Source organism: Notolepis coatsorum (genome assembly GCF_963971535.1).
Source record: "Notolepis coatsorum genome assembly, chromosome: 19".
Taxonomy (NCBI): Eukaryota; Metazoa; Chordata; class Actinopteri; order Aulopiformes; family Paralepididae; genus Notolepis; species Notolepis coatsorum.
This window is the reverse complement of record NC_140183.1, coordinates 44197957-44224676: the sequence shown is the minus strand read 5'-3', so window position 1 is coordinate 44224676 and position 26720 is coordinate 44197957. Positions and strand designations below refer to the sequence as shown.

At 40.7% G+C, this 26720-nt stretch overlaps 1 protein-coding gene across 2 annotated transcripts in view; it reads right to left on the bottom strand.

Moving 5' to 3' along the window:
• Window positions 1-5025: 5025 nt before the first annotated feature.
• Window positions 5026-26720, bottom strand: part of septin7b (septin 7b) — a 38294-nt gene continuing 16599 nt past the window's right edge. Inside the window, exons 10-15 of one of the 2 annotated variants that reach the window (XM_084336355.1) lie at window positions 22177-22228; window positions 21237-21365; window positions 19950-19970; window positions 19128-19263; window positions 12168-12310; window positions 5026-6624 (exon numbers count right to left, since the gene is read on the bottom strand). In XM_084336355.1, the coding sequence (XP_084192481.1) occupies window positions 6585-6624; window positions 12168-12310; window positions 19128-19263; window positions 19950-19970; window positions 21237-21365; window positions 22177-22228 (521 nt within the window). In that variant the 3' untranslated portion in view covers window positions 5026-6584. The remainder of the gene's footprint in view (window positions 6625-12167; window positions 12311-19127; window positions 19264-19949; window positions 19971-21236; window positions 21366-22176; window positions 22229-26720) is intronic. The other variant, XM_084336356.1, reaches the window with a different exon arrangement.

The following is a 26720-nucleotide window of genomic DNA, read 5'->3' as shown; positions in this document are numbered from 1 at the left end:
CCATGGTTCTCCCCTTGTTAAAGGGCGGAGACCCCTCTGACCTAAATAATTATCGCCCTATTTGCAGATTGTCTGTAATGGCCAAAGTCTTTGAATCTCTTGTAAACAAAGAGTTTCTAGCTGACCATAATATTCTTAACAAGTCTCAGTCAGGCTTCAGATCCATAGTACTTCAGCGACTATGCTAGTCTCAAATGACATAATTGAAGCACTAGACAAGAAAAAACACTGTGCAGCATTGTTTGTTGATCTGTCTAAAGCGTTTGACTCTGTGGATCACGCATTACTGCAGAGGCTTGGCTGCATATAGGTCTTGGAAAAACGGCTTTGAGCTGGTTTAAAAACTATCTATCTGAAAGAACTGTGTCTCAGTAATAATAATAATAATAACTTTATTTGTATAGCACCTTTCATACAGGGGATTGCAGTTCAAAGTGCTTTACATCAGTAAGAAATAAAACATAAAATCAGTGTAAAACAAGCAGCAAGAGCAAAGCATAAAGTGGGATAAAATAATGCAGATATATTAATCAATTCATATCAGAACCTCACGTTCCAATATGCTTCTGTAATCTGTTACAAAACATGATAAGGTTATAGTATGCACCCAGCAGATAGTGGGGCGTAAAGATAAAAGTAGAAATAAGTCAAATGAGCAGACATATAAAATCACAGTTTTTCACATTAGGATCTAACATCCTTTAGGGCCACCTTGTTTATGGTTTGATTCAGTTTTAGTAGAATGTAAAATACATGAATTATGAAATGAGCACATAAAGTGCAGACATACTATAAAATCCTCTGATATATAAAATAAAGGAGAATAAAGACATCCCTCCAGGCCTCCAACTCCCTCTGAAAAAACTCTGTCTCAACAAAGTCCTGGAATGGCATCCTGGGATTGGTGAGTCCTTCTGCTGCATAGGTCTGGAAGACCTTAGTGGAGCAGTAGAAGTACAGTATCTCACCGCTCCAGTCTGATAAAAAAAAAGTGGATGGTGGAGCCATCTCTGAGGAACCGGGACTTTGGCTGACCAGTTGTGTGTCCTCTTGGGGAGCCGCTGTTGTTGTTTCTGCTGCTTCTCCAGCATCTCACTGAATGAATGAATGAAAACTTTATTTAACAGATTACAGAATGGGTACAATACAGTACGGCTCAATACACACAATTGTTAAGGGGATGCAGACCAGAGAAAGACGTTTGTCTTGTTTACATCAGGGTCCCCTATTTTCAATTCATAGTGACATTTATGACACACACAACATACATGACATCATGACATTTATGACATAGGGACATACATGACATACAGGTATATAGTACTGTTACATTTGTGACATATACGATATGCAAATATACAGTACTGTTACCCATAGATCCTAACTATTATAATAGTTCAATGGTTGTGATGGCAAAGTTTGCGTCAGGTTCCTTACTGTATATTTGCATATCGTATGTCACAAATGTAACAGTACTATTGTTTCTGGCTTAAAGGCCAACCTTCATATTGTATTTTTGTTCAATAAACAATGTGGACTAAACCTTCAACAATACACAGAAGGTTAACCCTTTCACTGCCACACAACAGCCGGTTAACCCTGTAAACCTTCTAGTCCCAAAACATTCTGTGACTAATTCAGTGCAGATTGTAATGTATTGTCATCATGTAGCACAAGTACAGTACAACTAAAAGAGGTTTGGCATCCAACCAGAGTGACTATGTAGCAGTAACGTGAAATAGTAATATACACTGTACAGGTGGTTAAACTGGGTATAACATATATAAATTAGTACTATGAGTACTACATGTATGTACAGAGTTGTAGTATTAATATGTACAGTGATACAGGTATAAAGACACTATGGTATAAGTCATACTGGCCAGCAGTGTAACTAGTAAGAGTAGGTAAGAGATATGTACAGATTTAGATATAGTATTAATATGTACAGTGATACAGGTATAAAGACACTATGGTAGTAAGTCATACTGGCCAGCAGTGTAACTAGTAAGAGTAGGTAAGAGATATGTACAGATATATATATAATTATATACCAATGATGTAAACTACCCATAATTGATCAGTAGGGTTTAACCTGGAGGTTGGGCTTTAAACATCTAGCCCAGGGACTACAACTGAAAACTAGCAACCCTGCTAATGTTGGCATATTTACAGTTTTTAATTTGTATTCATTTATAAATGTATAACTGTTGATTGATATGCACTGTCCCTGATCAAATAAACGGAGTAAAAAATAAAAGCATTGCAGATAGATAGATAGGACACAATGTATTATCGTTATTAGATCTGCTGTGCAGAAACAAAACACGACTCAGTCAGCTTCACGGAGTACATCCAACTGTTGAAACTGCCAACACAAACCCAAAAACCTATTGGTAAACAAACGTATTGTTGAAAATATACAGTATGACTGCTGTTGTGACATTGTTGGGATCTTATACTGTAGTTTACATTTGAAAAAAAAAACGAACTTAGTCACTCGGTAAATCAATTCAATTGGAGTCTCTTTAAACAGCGACAACACAAACCCAATAACCTATTGGTAAACAAACGTATTGTTGAAAATATACATATATGACTGCTGTTGTGACAGTGTTTAGGAATCGGATCTTATTTAGTAGTTTAAACTCACCAACGCGACTTTCTCCAGCTCTTCTTCTGTTCTTCTTCTTCTCTTAATGTGGATACAGCGGCGCAGCATCCACAAACTCGCAACAGCGCCACATATGGCCAAAATAATACATGGTTTTGTAAACAGGGAGTGGATGGAGGTTAAGGGAACGGATCGATGTTAAGAGACGAGTGGATGGTCGTTAAGGCCAACGTTCGAATCCCCACTTTTTAAATTTTGTTTGCGATCTAAATGCTTCAATCTGGCGCACTTTGAGAGCTATATAAAGAATGACGCGGGCCTCCTATCAGGCGGTCATTCTTTATATAGCTCTCAAAGTGCGCCAGATTGAAGCGTTTAGATCGCAAAAAAAATAATAATAATAATTTAAAGTGGGGATTCGAACGCGGGTCGTCCGCGTCCGTACGTCGGCTGCCTAATGTACGTCGGCTGTCTAATGAAGTTAGATTTATACAGTACACTTTGACTGCTGAATTGACACGTTTAACTTATTCATTCTTTAATTCAGCAAGGCGAAGTGAACTCCAGCGTCGCGTCACTGGTAACGCAGTGGGGAAAGTGATTAAACAGCTCTGCACTTGCTGCGGCGTTGAAGTGGGAAAGCGGCAGTGAAACACAGCAGTCTGGCGTTGCCGCGTCTGGGGCTGCCGCGGGGCGGGGCCGCGGCGTGTTACGCGGCCAATCAGGGCAACCCCGGAAATCGAATCCGTTGCGGAAGTGGTACACGCGTCCAGGCCACTATTACTTGTCCACGCCACGAAGCCCCGCCTCAAACCCGTCCACGCAGGGCTCTGTGGCTCTGCAGATATACCCTATTGCGCGATAGACCAGAGGGAGTGGAGCAGAGGTAGGGCAAAGTGAGCTGTAGAGGAATTGCGCCACCGTGTGTTTTACATTGGTAACAGCACCTTTTTAAATTACACTGAGCCTTGACGCTGTGTATTATACATTGCATTTGGTAATTCTATCTAGAATTGAACGAATGAGAGCAGATTAAAAATGCCTTTTAACATGGGAGCGGTGCAGAGGAAAACTGACGCCAGGACCACCGTAGGTACCCTATGCTAATAACTTTTGTTTTAGAGTGTTTCAAATCATAAGCTTTTGACATAATGAAAACATATGTAAAATGAACATATTTTCCCAATTTCATGAAATAATAATAAACACAGACACCGCTGTGCTCACACACACACACAAAACATTTCAAGAAAGTAGTTTTCATGACCAGGAAGCCACAAGGGTTAACTTATTGGCCGTCAGCGCTTGACTCGTTATTAGATTGTTTGATCTTTTTCCTTTGATCCCAGTTCTACACACTCGGCCGGAGCTCTCTGAATCACTGTGGCACAGCTACATACGTTGGAATTGCAATGCCGATCGAATCTCACCAGGTGGCAGTATCGTCTACCTTTTGAACTCTGATAGAAAGGGATCAGGACAATGAATTAACTGGAGTATCAAGACTCGCTCTGAGACGGAGCTCTTGCAAAGCAATCGCAATCAGATCTGCTCACCTCAAAACCTATACTGTCCCGTAAACACGTGTTTATGAGTAATCGCGATCGCCGATGGGATCATTGGAATTATGCTTTTTGGATTACCTTCTGGCTAAGGTAAGGACCCCCTATGTCTATTTTACCGAACCTGAAACATGTTTCTCTAACGATCAGTTTCTTACTTTGCCGGACATAAACCAAGCGTTTTGTAACGATTGCATTTTTGGGGTAAGACTATCCCCCCCCCCCCCCCCCCTTGATCATTTTGTGAAGGCACATGTGTATATGGTATATACCTTTGATTTGGGAGTATTTGGGGTTTCATGGGATGGGATCAACCAAAACGGTTTGGGCTTATTGCATATAACGTGTTTTATCTCGCCATCTATGGGAAAAGACTTTATTATCTAGGAAATGGGCGATGTTTAGCGTGTAATAAACTACAAACTACAGTGTGTAGAAACAAACTATTTTTTCCATGTTGGACTACAAGTAGTGTCTGCCAAATGAGCCACACGATTGTCTCCACAGCTATAATACAGAACACACACAGCTCTGCAAACATGGTGAAACACAGCGAAAGTGATGGTAGTGGAAATAGCTAAACAGAGAGAAACCTTCTACATGTATATTGTACACAAGGTACAGTAATTAAAACTGAAGGAAAAATCTGCCACTGTTCAGAGACAATTTTATCTAACTAAAATTGTATTTATGGCATCTAGTGGCATTGTTAAAGAACATCTTCATGTATGAGTATCAAATATAAAACCGTAATATTGCAGTATTACAGAAACAAGTAAAAGATTGCCTCAAAAAAGAATGTCTATGTCATAACATCACCTCCACAAATAAACGCAATGCACACAGTGGTATCATCACAGGTTTATTAAGTGACTTTGTACAATACAAATAAAAAATAAAAAAAAATACAGAAATAGAGTACATAGCCAAAGCAAAAATGTGGTCTCTTTTTTTCCTTTTCTTTTCCTTTTCAATTTTCCCACAGTGTGATTGAAATCGTTCTCATCTCCTCCCGGCATACAGTCTACTAAATGTATTTTCAAAATGGATGATCCTCGCCAGAAACTGCTCTGCGTCTCTGAACAATTCTCTTAACATACAAAAAGAAAATATTACTTTAGCTGGCTCGGTATATATAAAAATAAACTAGACTGAAAGATAACACTTATGTAGTTATAAATGGTGGTCCAAGGCTAGTGGAAATAGCTAAATACAGAAGTTATTTTTTAAGAGTTACCTTTCGGAAAACAAAAATAAGCTTTAGCCATTTTCTTTAATAAAAAGCGCACATGCATTTTCTTTCTTCCTTTCTTGAGTTCCATTACTTGTCTTGTGTTATAGTCCATGTTGTGTGAACAACAAGTGGAGAAGGTTTTATTAGTTATTCTCAAAACAAAAAAGGAACACAAAAAAAGGCTTCCACTAAAATACTTGAACCTTCACTCCAGTCTGGGGTGTTTTTATTGGAAGTGTGTTTAGCTCGCCGTCTAGGCCGTGTACTGTGTATAAGACATGGTAAGGGCAGAAGAGAGAAAAGATTGTGCCAAATTAAAAAGGAATGATTGTGGATGTAACTACCGTAAAACGTAATAGCCCAGGATTTTATTTGCTTCAATCACTGAACTCAACCGGCCTATATTTGGGTCTATATGGGACAGGCCCTTTAAGTCCTTTCACACAATACTCTTAATTGATGTTTTACTACAGTATTCAACTCCGGTCAAAATGTATTCTAACTTATTTCTTATTATACATTATGGAAGATATATATATACTATATATTTCTGTTTACCTGTAAACAAACAAAACCACTGGAAAGTGATTGTACAACAGTTAAATGTGTTTGTTGTTTTTTTGCTCTGCATAAAAACAGGAGACATCAGTTGTTAAATAGCAACCTTGGGATGTTAGGATGGGGCGGCGGTGGGTGAGGAAACAGTATTCAGAAAATAAACAACAATAATAATAATAATAATAATAATAATAATAATAATAATAATAATAATAATAATAATAATAATAATAATAATAATAATATGGGTTTGGCCTGTCTATGGCATGGGTTAAGTTTTTCTTGTCGTTAAGGTAAACACATTCCTTGGATGAGATCCACAGGCAGCTAGAGAGCTCTCTGGCGGTGGTTCTGACAGTACATGCAGACCCCCTTCCACCCACCCACTCACCCACACACACACACACACACACACACACACACCCTCTAGTGGCTGGGAGAGCTAAGACCACAGCCGTGGTGGTGGCGGTGGAGGCAGAGAGAGAGAGGGAGAAAGAGAAAGGGAGAAAAAGATTGGGAGGGAGGGGGAGAGGAGGGGTTCAGTGCCACACTGGTGTCCTGGCTGGCAACGTTGGCAAACAATAGTAAATTGACTTGTGGTCCTGCTGACTGTCCTTTAAAAGATCTTGCCCTTCTTTTTATTTTTCTCCAGAGTCCTGTTGAGGAGCGAAGAATGCACCGTTAATGAAACTTTACTTTTTCTAAAATCTCTCACGTGTTTAAAGGTGCTATAGATCAAATGTTTATGTAATCATTAAATGATGCATCCACAGAGCTTTTAGAAAGGTGCAGAATAAAAGTATTGCCCCCCCCCCCCCCAAAATAAATATTGATTCATGAATTTATCATTTAAAAAAATGTAGCCTTCTTTTTTTTTAAGTTTACATGTTACGTGCATGTATCCCCTCCCTACTTTCTCAGTTTTCCCAGATTCAGTATTTATATAAAGTAATTATAATTAATTATATAATATTATATTGTACTTCTATTTTATTTGAGTTTATAATCCATTTTCTTATTCTACCTTTTATTTTATTCTACCGTAATTGTCAGTCCGTTAATGTCACACCAAACGACCAAATCAAATTCCTTGTATGTGTAAACTACTTAAAGACCTTTCTGATTCCAAGACAGGTAATATTCTCCATGAATAAACAAATGAATGAATTAATACATAAATATAAATGTATTTAAAAAGGTGCTATAGACAACATTCAGCCACTAGATGTCACACTAGAGAGCACCATTATACAATGGCATGCAAATTTCTTGATTCTGATTAGCTGAAACAGTTGTTTCAGATGTTATTTTGTATAACACACTCCACGTGACCCCAGAACCCACCCACAACCGAATAACTTTTTTTTCCGAATGAATCCGCCGTTCATTCTTTTGTGAATGAAACCAAGATGGCGGACAATAATCTTTATGAATGGATGTATTGATTTTGTCATAACGACTCATTCAAAAAAGATACAATCACCTGGAATATGTTAGTTGTTTACACAATGTTGGATTATGTAATTGGTTTGTCATGACCAGTGTTGTGCTATTTACTGAAAAATAGTAACTCAGTTACTTCATTTCAAAAGGAACTCAGTTACTTTACTAGTTACTTACACCCAAAAGTAATGCGTTACTGTGAAAAGTAACTATTTAGTTAATTTCTTTTTAAAAAAGATTGCTCCCATTAATGCCCTTTACAGATACTCAAAATCTGTTGATCAACTTGACAGTTTCCATTCACATCACTGAACTCTGCTAAGCAATGTGGTCTATACAAACACAAATTTGACACAAACAAGCGGCTGGGTGGCACAGCGGACATTGCGCACGTCACCAACGCAAGAGACACCGGGTTCGAATCCGGCTGTCGGCGTTGCCTCCGGCTTGGGCCGGCCGTCATACTAACTCAATTGGCAGAGTCAGCGGGTGGAAGTCGATGGGTGGTAATCTGGACATTGTGGACAGCGACTCCTACAGGTCGGTTGGGGGACGCCTGCACAGCAGAGACAGGAAATGGCGGGGGTAGTGCGAGCCTCCCACACGTTACACCTCGCCAATGAGAGTCCGCGCTGGCAGGTGAAAAGATGCGACAGGCTGCCTCCTCGTGTATCGGAGGAGACACGTGATGCAAAGCTTCTATCCTCCCTACAACCGGCCAGTGGGGGGCATATGCGAGCAACGTTCAAGACAGGGGAGGGGAGAATTGGCACAGCGAAATTGGGATGAGAGAAAAATTGAAAAAGGAGAAAAAGTAGATACAAAAAAAATCTGACAAACACAAATGTTGTCCTGAGTCCCGACGTAATAAGAAATGCGCCGTGCCTAATTGTATCGCCGCTTAGGTTGAAGGAACAGCCTTGATGTCGCCGGAGCATTTCATTATAACCGTCTTGCAACGTTGTTTAAGATATCAATCATGCATTGCAACGTTAGAATAGTTAGGAGATCAATTGTGCATGAAAGGACTATATTTATATTGTTTGATTAGTATTGATGAGATTCCCTTGCAGATTCTTACAGTCAAAATCTGTTGATCAACTTTGCATTCACATCACTGAACTCACCAAAGTCTGCGGTGGTCGAGATGTAACGTTAGTCCAGCCCCTCAAAGATTTTCTTTATCTCATTTCCATTTAGTATATTCTCTCTCCAAGTAGTAAAAAGTGTTCCGTCCCATTTGCCGTGTGCTAACTAGATGCTAACTATATCCCCGAAAGCGAGTGGCTTCAGATGAGTCCTGTTAACGTTAGACTCAGCTAATAGCTTCGTTGAAGCATGGGCAGTAGATAGGATCTTTGAGCCAAAACACAAATGACATTTAACTAAAACGTTCTTTTCTTTGTGCTCGACAAAAGAGAAATAGTGAGAATATCCATGTGTAAAAATGCAAGTAGTGGGCGCCGCCATGACTAGAGCTGCCGCGGTATTGATGTTTTCCTTACCGCACACATTTGCAAAATATTTCCTACCGCCGCGGTTATTAGCGCACGCACACAAAAAAATTAAAAAAAAAGTTTGAATGCATTTTTTTTTTTAGTAGTAGTCTACTCTTTATAGCATATAGCCTGCCTCTAGTCTAAATGACTATCTTTAGAGGATGACTTTGCAGCATGAATATTGTTTGGGATTCGGCAAGCACGCATTAGTTATTGAAAGTGAAACACGGATTCGAAGTTTCCCCTCTGGTCGGTCGTGCGCCGTTCACTCGGTGTCGCGGGCAGGGGTGGTTACCCCTAACCCCCCCGACCCTTTCTTATTATTATTACTATAAAGTTACTACTTTATAATAAAGGCATTCGTTTTGTGGCATTAACATTATATAGTTATACGTTCAATAACATCAGCGTATTTACCGGACCATAGCAAGCAATACTCTATTCATATCTCAGTTCCTTTCTTTGCTCAGAGCGTGCTGAGTTGTCCCATTCTGCGGTCTGTTAATAAAGTTTTCAATCAGACAAGTGTATAGAACGAAGGGCTTTTATTATAACATTCGTTGCAGACAGTAAAATCATTATGTCTCGTTTAGTACTCCTGAGGAGCGATTGTAGTCCACTCCGGCGGAGAGTTAAAGCTAACGTTATTAGCCGTGTTGTGATGAGCTGACATTCAGGAAGTAAAAACCTAATACGCGCTTGCCGATTGGTGGTAACACACTGCATGACGCTACAACGTGTGACGCGTCTCTCTTCTGACCAATCAGTGGTCTGCAATGTTTCACATGACTTTTCTGGTACCCAATAGGGTCGCTTGGAACCTCGATAGAGGAGTAGGGTATATCTGCAGAGCCGCAAGCCCAACGAGAGGAGGGTAATTTATTATTATTATTATAAAAAAACAGCGGTGACGCGGTATTCAGCCTACTCTGCGGTGGCCGTGATGTAACAGCGATACCGCGGTAATGCGGTAATCGCGGCAGCTCTAGCCATGACAGTGAGGACTATAGTAAACAAAACACGCCCACAGCACAGCGTGTCCCCGCAGGTGAGGTGACACAAACGGGAGTCAGGAGGACTGCGCTGGATCACTACCGCTCGCTACCAATCTACATAAAAATAACACAGTAACGAACCATTCAGTAACGGTAACTGCGTTACTGAATTTCAAAAGTAATGCGTTAGTGTACTAGTCACGCCTAAATTTACGGCGTTACTGTAACGCGTTACTTTGTAACGCGTTAGTCCCAACACTGGTCATGACCCATTGTAAAACAAAATATAAATCGCGGGGGGGGTTCTGAGGCTGAGTCCTCTCTGTGTCGGTGTCCATCGCGCAAAAGCTGGCTGGCAGTCTCATTGAATAATATAAGTGTGTAAACGTATACAGCAGGAGAAGCCGGAGAAGGAAAAATGCTGACATTGACGAAAACAAACTTATCATTGTACATTTTGATCCATGTACATGTATGACGTTACCCCGAATATGTAAAGCCGCGGGCACCGACACGATTTACACCAATCATTGTTTAAGAAGCACAGTGAAATTACCGGTTGTTATTTGATTGATTGAAAATTGTATTAACAGATTGCAGAATGGGTACAATACAGTACAGCTCAATACACACAATTGTTAAGGGGATGCAGACCAGAGAAAGACTTTAGTCTTGTTTACATCAGGGTCCCCCATTTTCAATTCATCATAACATATATGACATACAGATAGACAGTACTGCTACATCTATAAATTTATGACATACCAGATTTACAAATACAGTACTGTTTGTGATACAAGAAGATTTGTAAATCTGGTATGTCATAAATGTATAGATGTAGCAGTACTGTCTATCTGTATGTCATGTATGTCTGTAAACTTGTGCATAACGGAGTGTGGCTCTATAGCAGAGTCATTTTATATGAAGTTTGTTGTTAGATGGCATGCTTTGTAGCAACCTCCCTCTGCAAAAGGACACTGTCACACGAAGCGATTTCACTGGATGTCCCGGACACAATGGAAGTATGGATATATTCGTAACGAATTATTTAAAAAATATAGTTAACTGGAATATGTTAGTTTACACAATGTTGGATTATGTAATTGGTTTGTCATGACCCATTGTCAAAACAATACATCGCGGGATTTATATGAAGTTTATTGTTAGATGGCATGCTTTGAAGCACCGCACCTCCCTCTGCTTCTAGACACGAGGCAACTTTTTTTTCTTTTTTTTTATCAACTTTTTCTGCGGATGGTTGTGAATAAATCTCCATTATGCTTCAATTACTGTGTGTTTATTCTTTTTTTTATCTACTTTTTTTTCTCCCATTTTCTATTTTTCTCCCATCCCAATTTTTTTCGTATCGTCCAATTCTACCCTCCCCTGTCTCGAACGCTGTTAGGCCATGCCTCCCACAAGCCGGCTGCAATGTGGACAAAGCCTTACATCACGTGTCCCCTCCGGTACTCGAGGAAGCAGCCGTCGCATCTTTTCACCTGCACAGCACGATCTCTCAGCGGCGGGGGTCTGCGTGGGAGGGACACGCCGCCCCCGTCGCTTCCTGATTCTACCGACCTGTAGGAGTCGCTGTCCACAACGTCCGATCCCCACCCATCAGCTTTCACACCCCTAACACTGACAATTGTGTTAGTATGAACGACCAGCCAAGCTGATAGCAATGCAGAGAGCTGGGCTCGAACCCAGCGTCTCCTGCATTGGTGGCGAGCGCCTTGCCCACTACACCACCTAGCCGCCCAGACTGTGTGTTTATTCTATAGCAATAAGGTTGGGTGAATTCGGCCATTGTATAAAAGACATTACATCACTTGTAGTCGTGTTATACGAATTAGATCATGCCTAGGGGGGTCTAACGACCCTCCGCTGCGCGTCGGGCCTAACAACCACCCCTAGGCATGATCGAATTCGTATAACACACTCCTGCGCGTGATGTAATGCTTAATCATTATCCAATCAGGTGCATTCCATTTGGGGACATTGGAAGTAGGGAGGGGATACATGTAAACAACAGCATAAATGTTGGACCTGCCCATTTTTTTTTTAATGATAAGTTCATAAATCAAAAGAATGTGGGGGGGGGGGGCATTACTTTTATTCCACACGTATCTAAAAGCTATGTGGAAGTATTATACAAATATATTATATCTATAGCATATCTATAATTTTTCTTTTAAACAAATACAACTAAATAAATATGAATAAATGATAAATGATAAATCAATGAATAAATAGTGAGTATACCTGGAGGCGTCCAGTTTCTGCTGCTCCAGGCGCTGCTGGGCCTCCCAGTTGGCTCGGTCATCCTCAAACTGTCGTCTCTTCTCCTCCAGATCCTTATGTTGGGCCCCCAGGTTCTTCTTCATCTGCTCGTGACGCCGCTGGAGCTGCCAGGGAAGAGGCACAGAGAGGTACTGTCACTCAAAGAGAACAGAGAAGAGTACAGGGAAGAGGCACAGAGAGGTATTGTCAGTCAAAGAGAACAGAACAGAGAAGAGAACAGAGAACAGTACAGAGAAGAGTACAGAGAGGTGATGTCACTACTACTCCTACTGCATGCACAGAGAAGAAAAAAGGTATGCATCTTCTTGTCTAACTCTAGGGTAATGGCAAATAAGCTAATTTCCCAAAATTAGTTTTCCTTTAAAGAGAACAGAGAAGAGTACAGGGAAGAGAAGAGTGAAGAGAAGAGTACAGGGAAGAGTACAGGGAAGAGTAACAGAAGAGTACAGGGAAGAGTAACAGAAAAGTACATGAAGAGTACAGAGAAGAGTAACAAGAGTACAGCGAAGAGTAAAGAGAACTGTACAGAGAGGTGATGTCACTCAAAGAGTACAGGTAAGAGAAGAGTACAGGGAAGAGAAGAGTACATGTAAGAGAAGAGTACAGGGAAGAGTAACAAGAGTACAGAGAAGAGTACATGGAAGAGTAACAAGAGTACAAAGAATAGTACAAAGAAGAGTAACGAGAGTACATGGGAGTAACAAGAGTACATGGAATAGTACATGGAAGAGTAACAAGAGTACATGGAAGAGTACAGAGAAGAGTAACAAGAGTACATGGAAGAGTAACAAGAGTACATGGAGTAACAAGAGTACATGGAAGAGTACAGAGAAGAGTACATGGAAGAGTAACAAGAGTACATGGAAGAGTACATGGAAGAGTAACAAGAGTACAGAGAAGAGCAAAGAGAAGAGTACAGAGAAGAGTAACAAGAGTACAGAGAAGAGTACAGAGAAGAGCAAAGAGAAGAGTACAGAGTGAGTAACAGAAAAGCACAGAGAAGCGTAACAGAAGATCACAGTGTGACACTCGTTTATCAAGAGTTTACCACTCCTTTACCACATTTATGGATTCTTCTTACACATTTCTACTTCCAAACAGGCCCATGGGGCAGCTACTGCAGTACTTCTGCACTGTCACTGCACCCAAGGGGCTCTGCTGCGTCTCCTTGGGCAGCAGTAGTGGTAGTGAGTGACTGTTAACACTTTCAGTGCCAGCCATTAGACGGGTCCCGCTGTAGCAATGCCAACACTTTAAAAGATAGGAGTGCATCACCTTGTTTGTAGAGCTAAATCTATATTCTATATTATAGCCATGGATACAATACTATGGTCATTTGACAGTGACTTTCTTCCGGTCAAGATGCAAAAAAGAGATAATTTTCCATGCATACATTCACGCGTTATCCCGTGGTGAATATATAAGTATAATTTCAGAGTGGTCTGGGATAATTCCAGAAAGGCTGAGTAATAGCCTTATACGTCAATTCTACTATAACCGTTGGTGTTTCTTGATGCTTTGATCGTCACCAACGGCATATGTTGTGGAGTAACGTTACACACACGTTGCGATCAAGGTGAAGACATGGTTGGATCAATGCAGGATTGATATCATATAGTCCTTACCTTCACTAGGATGTACCCCAAAAAGAATATTCCAATTATCTGATCGCGATTCCAAGTATTGGTGTCTATCGTGTCGCCAACATAATCCACCACACATCGGGAGCATTTGACGCTTCTCAATCCGATCGTTATAACCGCTCCGCTCGCCCGACAAAGAAAAGTGCGCCCGGAAACATTTGGCCGTTACACAGGCCAAGATACAAGGTGTCAAAGGGTGCTCGATACCGCCGTTTAGCTGGATGCAGCTGGTATTGCACTTTGGCGATCTCAGACTCATTCCCTATGGTAACACCAAGGTCCCTGGATGAATAACGAATAAAAATATAGAAAAAAAAGAAAAACGATCCAAAAACGACTTTTTACGAATTTTTTTGGCACTCAACGGTTGTCGCCCAATAACGACTTTTTACGTTTTTGGCACAGAAAGTGTTAACACATTAATTGCCAATAACGAGTATACTCGTTATTGGCCGCCATGCGTTGAGTGCCAACAACGAGTAAACTCGTTATGATCGTTATTTATTTTATTCGCTATTGGCATTTATAATTCATCCAGGAAGCCTCCGGGAGCCAGCTGGACCCCATCTGATATTGCAACGCCTCAACCGCCGCCTGGTGGATTTCGGGTGAGTTACACTCCACTCTAAACCGGAAGTGGCGCTCGGTGCATCGGGGAAAAAGCTCCGCCAGAGATATGTTGTTACGTGGATCAATATACACACCTCAAGTGCATTGGATCGCTTTCGAGACGCAAGAATCAATATGCTTTCGGCGTTTATTGCGTCATACAAACGGAAAATGGATCTAGCAGATCGACGTCAAATAATTGAAAAGAAATTCTTAAAAAAAGAAGAAGAATCTAACGTTATTTCCAGCTCGATTGTCCATTTATTTCATTGCAATCTGTCCGATCAACGTATGGTGTCTTACTAAAGAAAGCCGTTAGTGACAATGAAGGAATCATAAACGACAACAAATTTGATTGATTGAAACTTTTATTAACAGATTGTAGAATAGGTAGAATACAGTAAGGCTCAATACACACAATTGTTAAGGGGATGCAGACCAGAGAAAGACTTTCGTCTTGTTTACACCAGGGTCCCCCATTTTCATTTATAATGAATTGTAAGTAGGGTGCAACTAGCACCGTGCAATCCATTCTTTGTGGATCTAGCCCTTAGTGTCTAATGTTAGCTCCACTTCAGTCTAGCAACCTCGCATTCAACGGAGAATTCTCTTCCCGTTTTCGCTCGTGACTTTTCACCTAGATCCCCGATTCGCTCATTCCCACGTGGGGTACCATTGGAAAGCCACACTCATTCCTTACAACCCTGTACAATAATTCTCGAGATCACCATATGATTGACGGAGGTAGAGGCTCGGGAGTCAGGAGTGGTATTTGAAAAAATTTAAAGTCTGCCGTCTACTTTGGCGCACGCCTCACATATCGGCATGTACCTCGAGAACCTCTGAACGGATTTCGACGCCTGAAACGGCAATCGACAGGCAACAAATAGGGATTTAATTCGATATATATATTGTATTAAAATATGTGCACACCCGCTAGAGGTCGCCAAAGTGCCCCTTGGCCATTTGACGGCGCCCTAGGCCCACGCCTATTTTGCCTATGCCTGGGACCGGCCCCGTCATGGGGGGTCATCTTGTGGGCTACGCCTACTCCTATAAAAAGATACTATATACATTATATATATTTATTTTTTATATACCTTCTATTATACTTTTTATATGTATGTTGGATACACAATGGATCTGATCTTTTTGGAGTGGATCCTACTGTACAAGGAGAGCAACTCGCTGGCATGTAGTGTCTCGAGTCATGAAATCAATAACAATTTAGCTAGCAAGCTAAAATGGGACTTTTAGGCTGCGGTTACACTAGGGCCATTTCATTTTCGTTTAATTTCGCTTTTCAGAACACTGCGTATTGGCAGGCAAGTAAGAGTTAAGTTAAACGTCGTTTTGTCTCGTCTACTATATACATGTAGTACAATGCCAAAGCAGTAGGTGGCGATGTAGTTCATACATGAAGGCCATTTTCAACCAATCAGAAAGGTTGAACGTGCCAATAACTTCCTGCAAAAAATCTCAAAGCCACCATCTTTATACCTCGCATGAGCCATTTAGCTACATAGCATTTATTTTTCATCAAGAAATAGAGTGCAATAAACAAAAACGGATACATTCACTGTGTTCTGCCTCATTTGTTGATGAAACAAAACTAACATCAACACAATTGACCGCCAAGAGCGGTGTTTAGTCTCACAAAAATATCGCAGATTTTGTTAGCTTACGTGCTAACGTGATTGGGATATGCCATTATAACAGTATAGCATTGTGGCTAGCAGCTACATAGTGCTAGCATAGTGCTAGCAGAATGAATGGATGTAAACGTTATTTAACAGATTACAGAATGGGTACAATACAATACGGCTCAATACAAACAATTGTTAAGGGAATGCAGACTAGGGCTGCAACAATTAGTCGACATAATCGACGACGTCGATTATAAAAAATCGTCGACGAGAAATTGTTGCGTCGATTAGTCATTAAAAAAATAAATAAAAATTATTAAATTTTTTTTTTTTTTTTTGCACTACCTATCTTTGTGAGAGTGGCTTCTCAGGGTTCCAGACAACATCATAACATGATGATCCCATAGCAAATTTTGGACATTGAAAACATTGTTCCCCTGCAGGAGATGATGATCAGACTAGACACACAATACATTACACACGCACTCCTCTCACTCACACACAGCGATCAGAGTAAGACACACATACACACTCCTCTCACTCACACACAGCGATCAGAGTAAGACACACACACATACACACTCCTCTCACTCACACACAGCGATCAGAGTAAGACACACACACATTCACACTCCTCTCTCTCACACACAGCGATCAGAGTAAGACACACACACATTCACACTCCTCTCACTCACACACAGCGATCAGAGTAAGACACACACACACACAAATTACACAGTACACACCTCTCACTCACACAGCGATCAGAGTAAGACACACACACAAATTACACAGTACACACACTCCTCTCACTCACACAGCGATCAGAGTAAGACACACACACATACACACACACGGACTCCGCTCACACACGGCAAACAAAAGTTATTTAAAGTACACTTCCACTTTAATTTGTATTATTTAATTTATTTATCTTGTTATGAGTGATTGCTGTATTGTTCTTCAAATACATTTTCATTTAAAGTGGCTTAAAGATCCAAATTCAAATGTTTCATGAGTCATTATTTTAATTTGCTATGGGATCATCATGTTATGATGTTGTTGTTTGGTCCTGACAAGAGTCTCAAAGTCTGGGGTGATGGTAGACAAGCAACTCTGAGGTCATGCTCAATGTCCAATCTGTTCCTCTGCTCTGTCTTCAGCTGGACCAGAGCTGAGAAGCCACTTTCACAAAGATAGGTAATTATAAAAAAAAGAAAATTGTTGTTTACATTGGTTTTCGATTAGTCGAAAAAATAATCGGCAGATTAGTCGACTACCAAATTAGTCATTAGTTGCAGCCCTAATGCAGACAGCTTGGACTGGGCTCCTTATAACAATAACTTGACAACACGTTGGTAGCCACAGCTACTTGGGACAGCTCTGCTGTAAACACTGGAAATAACCGTGCGGGTCTCTACTGCGCATGGGCATTGGGCAGAACGGCTCCGTATCCGGCTTGCGCAAATTACACCATTGTCGGCGAGTTTCCAAAACGAAAACACCTTTTCAGCGTTCCCGCTAGGGAAACGCGATTTCCTGCCAAAACTGCGTTTCTTTTTAACTTGGACATGCAAACGTAATCATTCAGCAACAAAACGTTGCTGTTTTAGCCCAGTGTAACCATGGCCTTAACACTATGACGACCGGCGCGGCCCGCGGATTTAGGCCTCAGAGGACAGCAGAAAGTAAACAAACCGATTGCTATCTGTCCATTCTCATTGTCACTTGAGTGCATAAACCGTGCCTTCATAATGGCTTAAAGAAAATAAAAATCCATCGGTTGGTTGTCATTTTATAGCGTCGTGAATATAAGGTATAACACACTTTTCGTCTAGGCTTTTTTCCCGGGAGCTAGATAATAGGCTAAACGTTGGCGCCGTTATATCAAACGCCATTTCTCCTGTATATATATACGAATGAAATAAAACAAACTGCGTAGCATCCGGACTATTACAGAGCATCTGTAATGAAATGGGGGCGGCAGGGAACGCCGATTACTATTATTGATCCGCAATACAGTGTGCGTTCAATATAGCATTTTCATTGACCAATCACGTTACGTTATAAAACAATGTCCAATCCAGCTGTAATTTGGGGTAATATTATCCTACCGTCAGGCCATGTGATCGCCGGCAGCATTTCCTCACCATTCATCGGATTCTGGTAGATCGATATGCACATTGGCTAATCATAAATCCCATTATTCCACGCTGAAAAAACCGCTCGCCAAACTAATCCAAGATGGAGGATGTTCTGCTGGGATCAAGGAACTATGATCCGCCCACAGAATTGTACTTTTTTTCATTTTTTTTTAAATTCACATTGATACTGCAGTGGAGCGATGGCGCCCCTAAGCGGGTTTGGCCGGTACTGCATGTTTCGAAAATCAAATATCTGAAAAGATGCTGGTAGTGGATCGGGTACCTAAGAAGCGCTATAAATATGGAATAAAACAATAACAACTCGTCACGTATATACTCGTGGCTCTGGTCCACATCGCGCTTTTTCAAAACACGTATATATATGTGGACGGACGGCATAGTGTTAACAGCTACTGTTTTGTGAGTTTGTTATTCACAGTTTACAGCAGTCATAAAATGCATTTAGATAGTGTGGATAAAGCAGACTAAACGAATATTCAATACTAGTATATTCAATATTCGTCAATTGCCTGGTGCTTGTTATTGTGCCAGAGGGGTAATAGCTCCGGTCATGGCTAACTGCTGTTAGCTGACTGCTGGGGGGGGGGGGGGGCTCCGTGGCCGATGGCTGTCAGCCATCGGCAATGATGAGCACTATCCTAGTATACATTATTTCAGAATCTTAATTTTCACCTGTGAATCCAAACTGAGGGGGCACCGTGACCTGATTGGCCGAGCCTGGTAAAATAACGCTGATAATATCAACTGCACACTCACTATTCACACCTCGGACCTACTGGAAAGTGCCAGTGTCTTGTGCAAGAGGAGGTGAAACCCAAAAGATAAGATAACTAGACAGGAAGCAAGTGTGTGTGTTACCTCAGCCTCAGAGTCTTTCAGCTTCTGCACCTTCTCCTTGACTTTCATCTCAAACACCTGCTCCATCTCCATCTCCATCTTCTTCATCTTGGCCACGTGCTCTCTCCTCTCCTCCTCCATCTGGGCCAGAGGGCTTCTGCCAGACACACACACACACACACACACAGTCAGACTAACTAATAACCAATAGCTTAACCAACGCCACCCTCTGCACCAGTAAAACATTCCCTTGTGCAACAGTTACACCGCCCTTACTGTCCCAAGGGAATAGGCAACATTTAAGGGTGGTTTGGAATGGGACCACAGAGTGACAGGTAGGGACAGAGGAATGTAACGATGGGACACAGCAAGGCTGTGTGACAAGGAGAGGGACCCCCAGCCGGGCCTATGGGAGGGAGAAGAATGGGAAACGAAAAAATACTAATACCAAGAAACCCTTCAAATGTGCTGGTTATTAGCAGAGAGCGGGGACTTAGATGTTAGTAGTGGCCTCGAGAGCATCAACAAGCTAGCATGGTAGTATGAATGGCAGAAGCAGCAGCAAGAAATATGCAGCGTCTTGTTAAGTTCTTTCTTTATATGCACAGTTACCAAACTAGAGAGGATTGTCTTGGGATCATTTACAAATGCAGGACGACACCCGAGCAATTCTCCAAACGTACAATGTTTCCATGTTTACGTTTCTTAAAATCATCTATGAGGGGAGGGAGAGAGAGAGATGGGGGGGCCCTTAAAACAATGACGAGAGAAGAAAAACGAGGGTACAATCAGGTCTTACAGGAGGAGGGTCTGAGAGAACAGGGGTAAAAAATTACCACTTACATTCCTTCAACTGTGTCAAGTCTAAAAAAAACAAACAGAAACACACACACACACAGCGTGCAGTGATGAGACCATGCAGTAAACATTGATAAAACTACCGACTTCTAGGGCTGGGCGATATGGAAAAGAAATTATAGGATATCCAAAATGATCACGATATTAAGAAGCCCTTTTGTCTAAATGTATATAACGATACCTGATCCGGTATAGAAAATCACGTCCGATAATCCAATTGATGTTTACCAAATTGGTCCTGCGTGGTAATAGGAAGTGTGATACAATCAATTGAGTCATTTTAATCAAAAATTCTCAATAATTTTGTGAGAAATCATACTTACTTTTTGCTTTTTAGATTTAAAAAACAGAAACATTGTATCACAATTCTCGATATTTAAAGAAATGTAAAGAAATCCATGATACGATATCACCGTCCATCAGATACTATTTGATATATATATACATAAAAATATCGGCCAGCCCTACTGACTACTACCAGTCGTGATCTACAAATCAAAGGTACTTTTTTCCCCACAGCAAACAGAGACAATGCTTAGCGACAAAAACACCAACGTTGACTTTGTGAGCTGAGCTTATAGTAAAATTACATTAGTATAATCATATTCTAAGCTGTGTTAGCATCAGCAGTAGTAGTGTGAAGGTGCTGATTAGCTGATCTACAGGCTCCAGCTTGGTGAGCGATAGCTGTTTGCTTGTGTGTCTGAGAGGGAGAAAGTGACAAAATGTCCTGTTTTGAAGTAGAATTCCATACCAATTTGATATGATTGACCCATCTGTATTGTGATCCAATGAAAGGCTACTACAATAGTAACAGCGGTTATGATTTGCATGATATCACAAGACGTACAACCGGTTTCAGGTCTGTGATGTCAACAATATGGCCACAGCCTACAGTATGTGTAATCAGAGCATTTGTTACAAGTCGCATATCAACAGGACATTACAGGTGTTGTTGTGTTAAAACCTTTAACTCTAGACTTCCCTTGCTTGAAAATGTAAGACTGTTTTAATACATGGTCTTTTATAGGTAGGTTTCAGGACCTTAGATACAGGACCAAAGATACATTGTCAAAAATGAAAAATTAGATGCCCCCTCCCCTCTTCTCCATTCTGGACTAATTGAATTCTATTCCCATTGAGATCTACACATGTATCTGAGAAATACTGTTGGTTGTGGGTATATACGTAATGTCTGAACAGGGAGCAGAACTACAACATCCCAACTTTACTACAACAACAACAACAACAACAACAACAACAACAACGTACTTTGTGGACAGTTGTCCTTTAGCCCGGTTGTTGTCTACTCCATTGTAGGTGACAGCGGCCAGCTTCCTGCTGCGGTAGTTCTCATAGTGGACGTTGTTGGTCACACCCTTGAGGTCCTGCATGTGAGTCCTGGTGGACGGACGAGAATCAATAAACCTTGGTCATATTAAATATGGATCACAGCTAAATATGGATAACTTCTGGATTTATACTTTATTTCCTATTTGCAACACCCAGAATACAGAGAAATCACATAAAATCGAATAAAATATATCCTGTAGTTGATCTTGATAAATAAGACATTCAAACAGAGACAAATCCACCAAAATACAGATATGGTAGGCTGTAATGTTAAGCCGATTTATTTTGCACATAATCTCACATATATCCCAAGGCTCTAAACTGTTTGACACATTCATTTGGTTTGACAGTTATTGAGAATAATGAGTTTGAATATCTCCTCCTGTGATGTCATCAGAGGTCACAGAATCCTTGTGTTAATTACAGCTCAATGAAATAATTGCAAACCTTATTGCAATCTGTATCTCTATTTTTTATCTACACCATTTCATTGAGACACAACACAAGGAATCAGATGACATCACAGGAGGAGATATTCAATCTCATTACTCTCAATAACTGTCAAACTAAATGAACGCATGCAAAACAGTTTAGAGCCTTTGGATATATGCGAGATTGAGTGCAAAATAAATTCAATTAATTAATCACAGGGTTAATCATAGGGATGCCAAAAGAGATTCTTGTCAACTAATGGTTTAGTTGATTTCATTGACAAATCTGTTTCGCGTTTCCACCATGCAATAATGCAGAAGAATTTCTTTAAATCTAATTCTTACCAGAGATGTGCTTATAATTATTCAGGAAATATCTCATTCAGCATGAAAAATTAACAAACATAAAAAAAATTACGAATCAGTACCTGATAACCATGTCTCTGAGGATGGTGAAGTCGCAGTGGTCACTGTTTTCAACTGGGAAGAGAAAGAATTGCAATCATTCACTTAGGGCTGGGCGATATGGCCAAAAATGATATCTCGATAACGATATGATAATGTTATCATATCACTCGATATCGATAATTATCGATATTGTTATAAGTATTAAAAAATATATATATATATTTTTTACAGATGTTTATTTTGCAGCAATTCTTTGTCGTTGCCGCCATCTTTAGTGTTACAGCCCCTCACACTCCAGTTCTCAGGCTGCAGCTGGTTTGAAAGTGAAAATAAACGGGCTTCTCTGCTGGCTGTGGCTCCAGGGGAGTTGAATAGTTCTGGCTCTGCTAGTTTCTTTTCTATCTTTTGGCGCTTTTTTGGTGGACAAACCACTAAACGGTTTCAAACTGTATTTTTTATTAGAAAGCAAACAAAATAAATGGAAAGAAAAATAAATCTCAATTTGGTCAGTATTGTCATTTGGACAAGCAAAGCCATTAATTGAAGTTGCAGGCAAGAAAGACAAGTCTGTCCACTGTCTCTGGTTTTAAAACTGGCCTGTTGCAGGTCAAACAAAATAAATATAATAATAATAATAATAATAATAATAATAATAATAATAATAATAATAATAATAATAATAATAATAATAATAATAATAATAATAATAATAATAATAATAATGGATTGGATTTATATAGTGCTCTTCATGACACCCCAGTGACCCCAGAGCGCGTACAGAGTCCATTATTCGTTCATACACAGTCATACCGGTGGTGGTAAGCTACAATTGCAGCCAGAGCTGCCCTGAGGCAGACTCACGATCATTATCGATCAATATCGATTATTAACTAGTTCAGCGCCAGAGGTCGCTGTGGGCGTATGGCCGTGTGTGCCAGCGCTGTAATGAATGGGGATACATGCCGGTGCAGTGCTAAAATTAAATATTATAGCTATGGATCTAATAATATAGTCGATTGTCATTGAGTTTCTTCCGGTCAAAATGCAAAAAACAGAAAATGTTCATCCATACATTCCGGTTTTATACTGTGGTGAATACGAGTATAGTTTTAGAGTAATTCTGTGTAATCCCAGGAAACGCAGCTAAACAGCGTTTAGTGCATTTCACTAGGAACCGTGCCATTCCTCGTTTTTTTTTTTTTTTTTTAAACTTAAATTTTTATTTTCATTTTTCAACAACATACATAGACAACATTCATAGACAATACACAGTACATAAATTAAAACAAATAGACAAAAAATGAGTAAAGAAAAAGTGTGACATGGGTCCTTCGGTCCATTCTACATTTGCATTATTTATTTACATTTTTATTCATTTCCTTGTATCCTTTTCAAACCTCTGTGATGTCGTTACTTCCCCTCCTGTATTCTTCCCATTTCCATTCAAACTTTTCTTCTTGCAGCCTCAGCAGATGTGTGATTCTCTCCATTTCCTGTATCCCCTCTACCAACTCTATCCATTGATCCTTTGTCGGCACTTCTACCTTGTACCACAGTTTAGTTAAAGCTTTCTTGGCTGCCACTATCAATATCTTAATCAAATATTTGTCTTCCCCTTGGATTCCTTCCTGTGACAGATTTCCCAAATACAACACTTGGCCTCCCTGGGGTATTTCGTATCCTATTATTTCATTTATTATCCCTCCTATCTCTTCCCAGTAGTGCCTTATCTTCTGACATCCCCAGAATATGCGTGTATGGTTCGCCCCTTCCTGTCCACACTCCCTCCAACATGTTTTCTTTGCTGGTGTGTAATTGCCCTGTATTTCTGGTGTTATAAAGTATCTAATTATATTTTTCCACCCAAACTCCCTCCATATCCTTGATCCTGTGGTTGTTTGTTGTGTCTTACATGTGTCATACCATTCCTCCTCTGTTATCTCTATTTCCAACTCTATCCCACTATTCTTTCGCCATTCCTCGCTTGGATCAACAATCAATCTGAAATCAATGCTAGATTATCGGTATTATGTTTCATCATGCATGCATGAAAGGGTGGGGGTGGGGGGGATTCTATGCTTCGTCACCAACGGAATACGTTACACAGTACATTACAGACACACGCTCCGATCGCGGGGAAGGAATTATTGGATCAACGCAAGATTGATAGCATATAGCCATTACCTTGACTAGGATGTACTGCAAAAAGAATATTCCAATTATCTGATCGCCATTCCAAGTATTGATGTCGATTGTGTTGCCAAGATAATCCACCAAAGCACATGAACAGGCGGTGCTCGAGTCTCCCCAATCCATGTGTTATAAACGTTACTCATGCCTGACAAGGAAAACCCGGACCGGACTTTTTAGACCGACGTACAGGCTGAGACAGAGGGTTTCCAAGGATGTGCAATACCGGCCGCAAGGCATTAGGCGGCGGTATTGGACGCTTGCGATCTCAGACCCATTCCCAATGATAACATCAGGCTGCCTCGATGGATTATGAATGGAAATATTGAATAAAAGAAATAACGATGAAAACCCGACTTTTCTCTGGTATGACGCCCAACGTTCGGCGAGTTAACCCGACTTATCTAGGGTCTGGCGTCCAATGTGTTAAAATATATCGCGATAATTATCGTTATCGTTTTATCGCCCAGCCCTACATTCACTCATCCATTCTTATCAACTATCAGGAACCCTCTTCTCATCCTGTAGCACAGGAAACGTCAAAAAAAAATAAGAATAAAATATTTAAGAAGACCTTCATCCCACATGCCATTGCCCTGACGAATTCTTAGATTTTAATTGTAACCATGGTACTGGTTAGGTAACTGAAGCTCTGTCCCTGTTTTTGTTGTTGTTTCTCTTTTTGCCTATGTACAATTGGGCTGTTTTTTTTTTTTTGTCTGTGTGGCGTTTGTATTGTTTTGTCTTGTGGATTGCAACCATGGTGAAGCCAAAGACAAATTTCGATGAAAGTGGACAAATAAAAATAATATCTATCTAAAGCCGCCCACAGCCATTCGCCCATTTCAGAAAAAAATGTCATGTCGTAGACAAATCTTTCATCTGTACTACTGCATTATAAAGGTCCTAGGTAGGCTCCAGTAAAGTCCTGGCAGTGTCCGAGATCTTGGACTAAGGTCGTGCGGTGTGACTGGTGCCACGGCTCTACTTGATAGAAGCACGGCAGGCAATGACAGTATGCTCAGCACACTAATGGAAAACATGTGGCAAGCTTGAAAAGAAAAGCCAGTTGCAGTCTAACTGGGCCAGAGATCCAGAGGCATATGTACCAGTAAATCTAGAGAGATATGAGAATGAATGCCTTTTTATGCATCATCCGAGACATACCACGACAGACCCCGAGAAGACATTACTTGGAAAGAAACAGTGGAGCTATTGGGTGAGCAAACTTGGTTTAACAACTCCAAAATCATTTCTATACATGCATGTGAATATAAGGCCAGCGGCTTAAAAGTGATGTTGAAATATTGCATATTGCATAAACATAGGATACAGTCTCGTATCGCCCAGTATGACAGCAGAACGACTCCAACTCACAGTCTGACAAAAGGATTTGACCTCAGTCCCATTGCGACACTACTGCAGCAGGACTGTTTAATATATCACAATAGTACTGTATTAATGTAGACTATACATAAATGTATACAGGACTCTTTAATTGCCAACGACGAGTATACTCGTTACAGCCTGCCAATGGTTGGACGCCAACAACAAGTATACTCGTTATTATGATCGTTATTTCTTTTATTCGATATGTCCATTCATAAACATGCAGGCAGCTGTGTGTTATCACTGGGGATGGGTCTGAGATCGCAAAAGTCCAATACCGCCACCTGCCGCCTTGCGGCCACTATTGCACTCCATTTGAAACAATGTGGCTTGGTGTCTGGGCGATCTGCGGCCAGGGTCTAACTACTCGGGCAGGGCAAGCGATTATAACGCATGCATCGACGAGGGTCGGGCCCCCCGTGTTCATGTTCATTGCTGGATTATGTTGGAAACACGATCGCAATCAGTACCGGTACTTGGAATGGCGATCAGATAATTGGAATATTCTTTTCGGGACAGATCCTGGTCAAGGTAAGGGCTAAATGGTGGTGTGTGTGTGTGGCGTGTTCCGTTGGTAGCGATCAAAGCGCGGAGGGGCATCCATGATGAAACATAATAATCTAAATTTGATTTGAGAACAGTAGCTAGTCCAGGGAAGAAACGATAACGCTTTTAGTAGAATACACGTTGCCGGCCATTACGAAGCATTTTGGAAATTACACCAGACCGCGCTGAACGGAAATGTATGGATGGAAAAATTATGTTTTTTGCATCTTGACCGGAAGAAACTCAATGGCAATCGACTATATTATTAGATCTATAGCTATAATATACAGGGCTCGAAATTGCGACCGATTTGGGCGCATATGCGACCGAAATTCTATCTGTGCAACCTCAAAATATAATTGGGAGCATTCGTGCGACCCCCTCCCCTCGTCCCTTTCTCTGTCCATTCGCTAGTTTGTCTAACACTCAGTATGTGCCT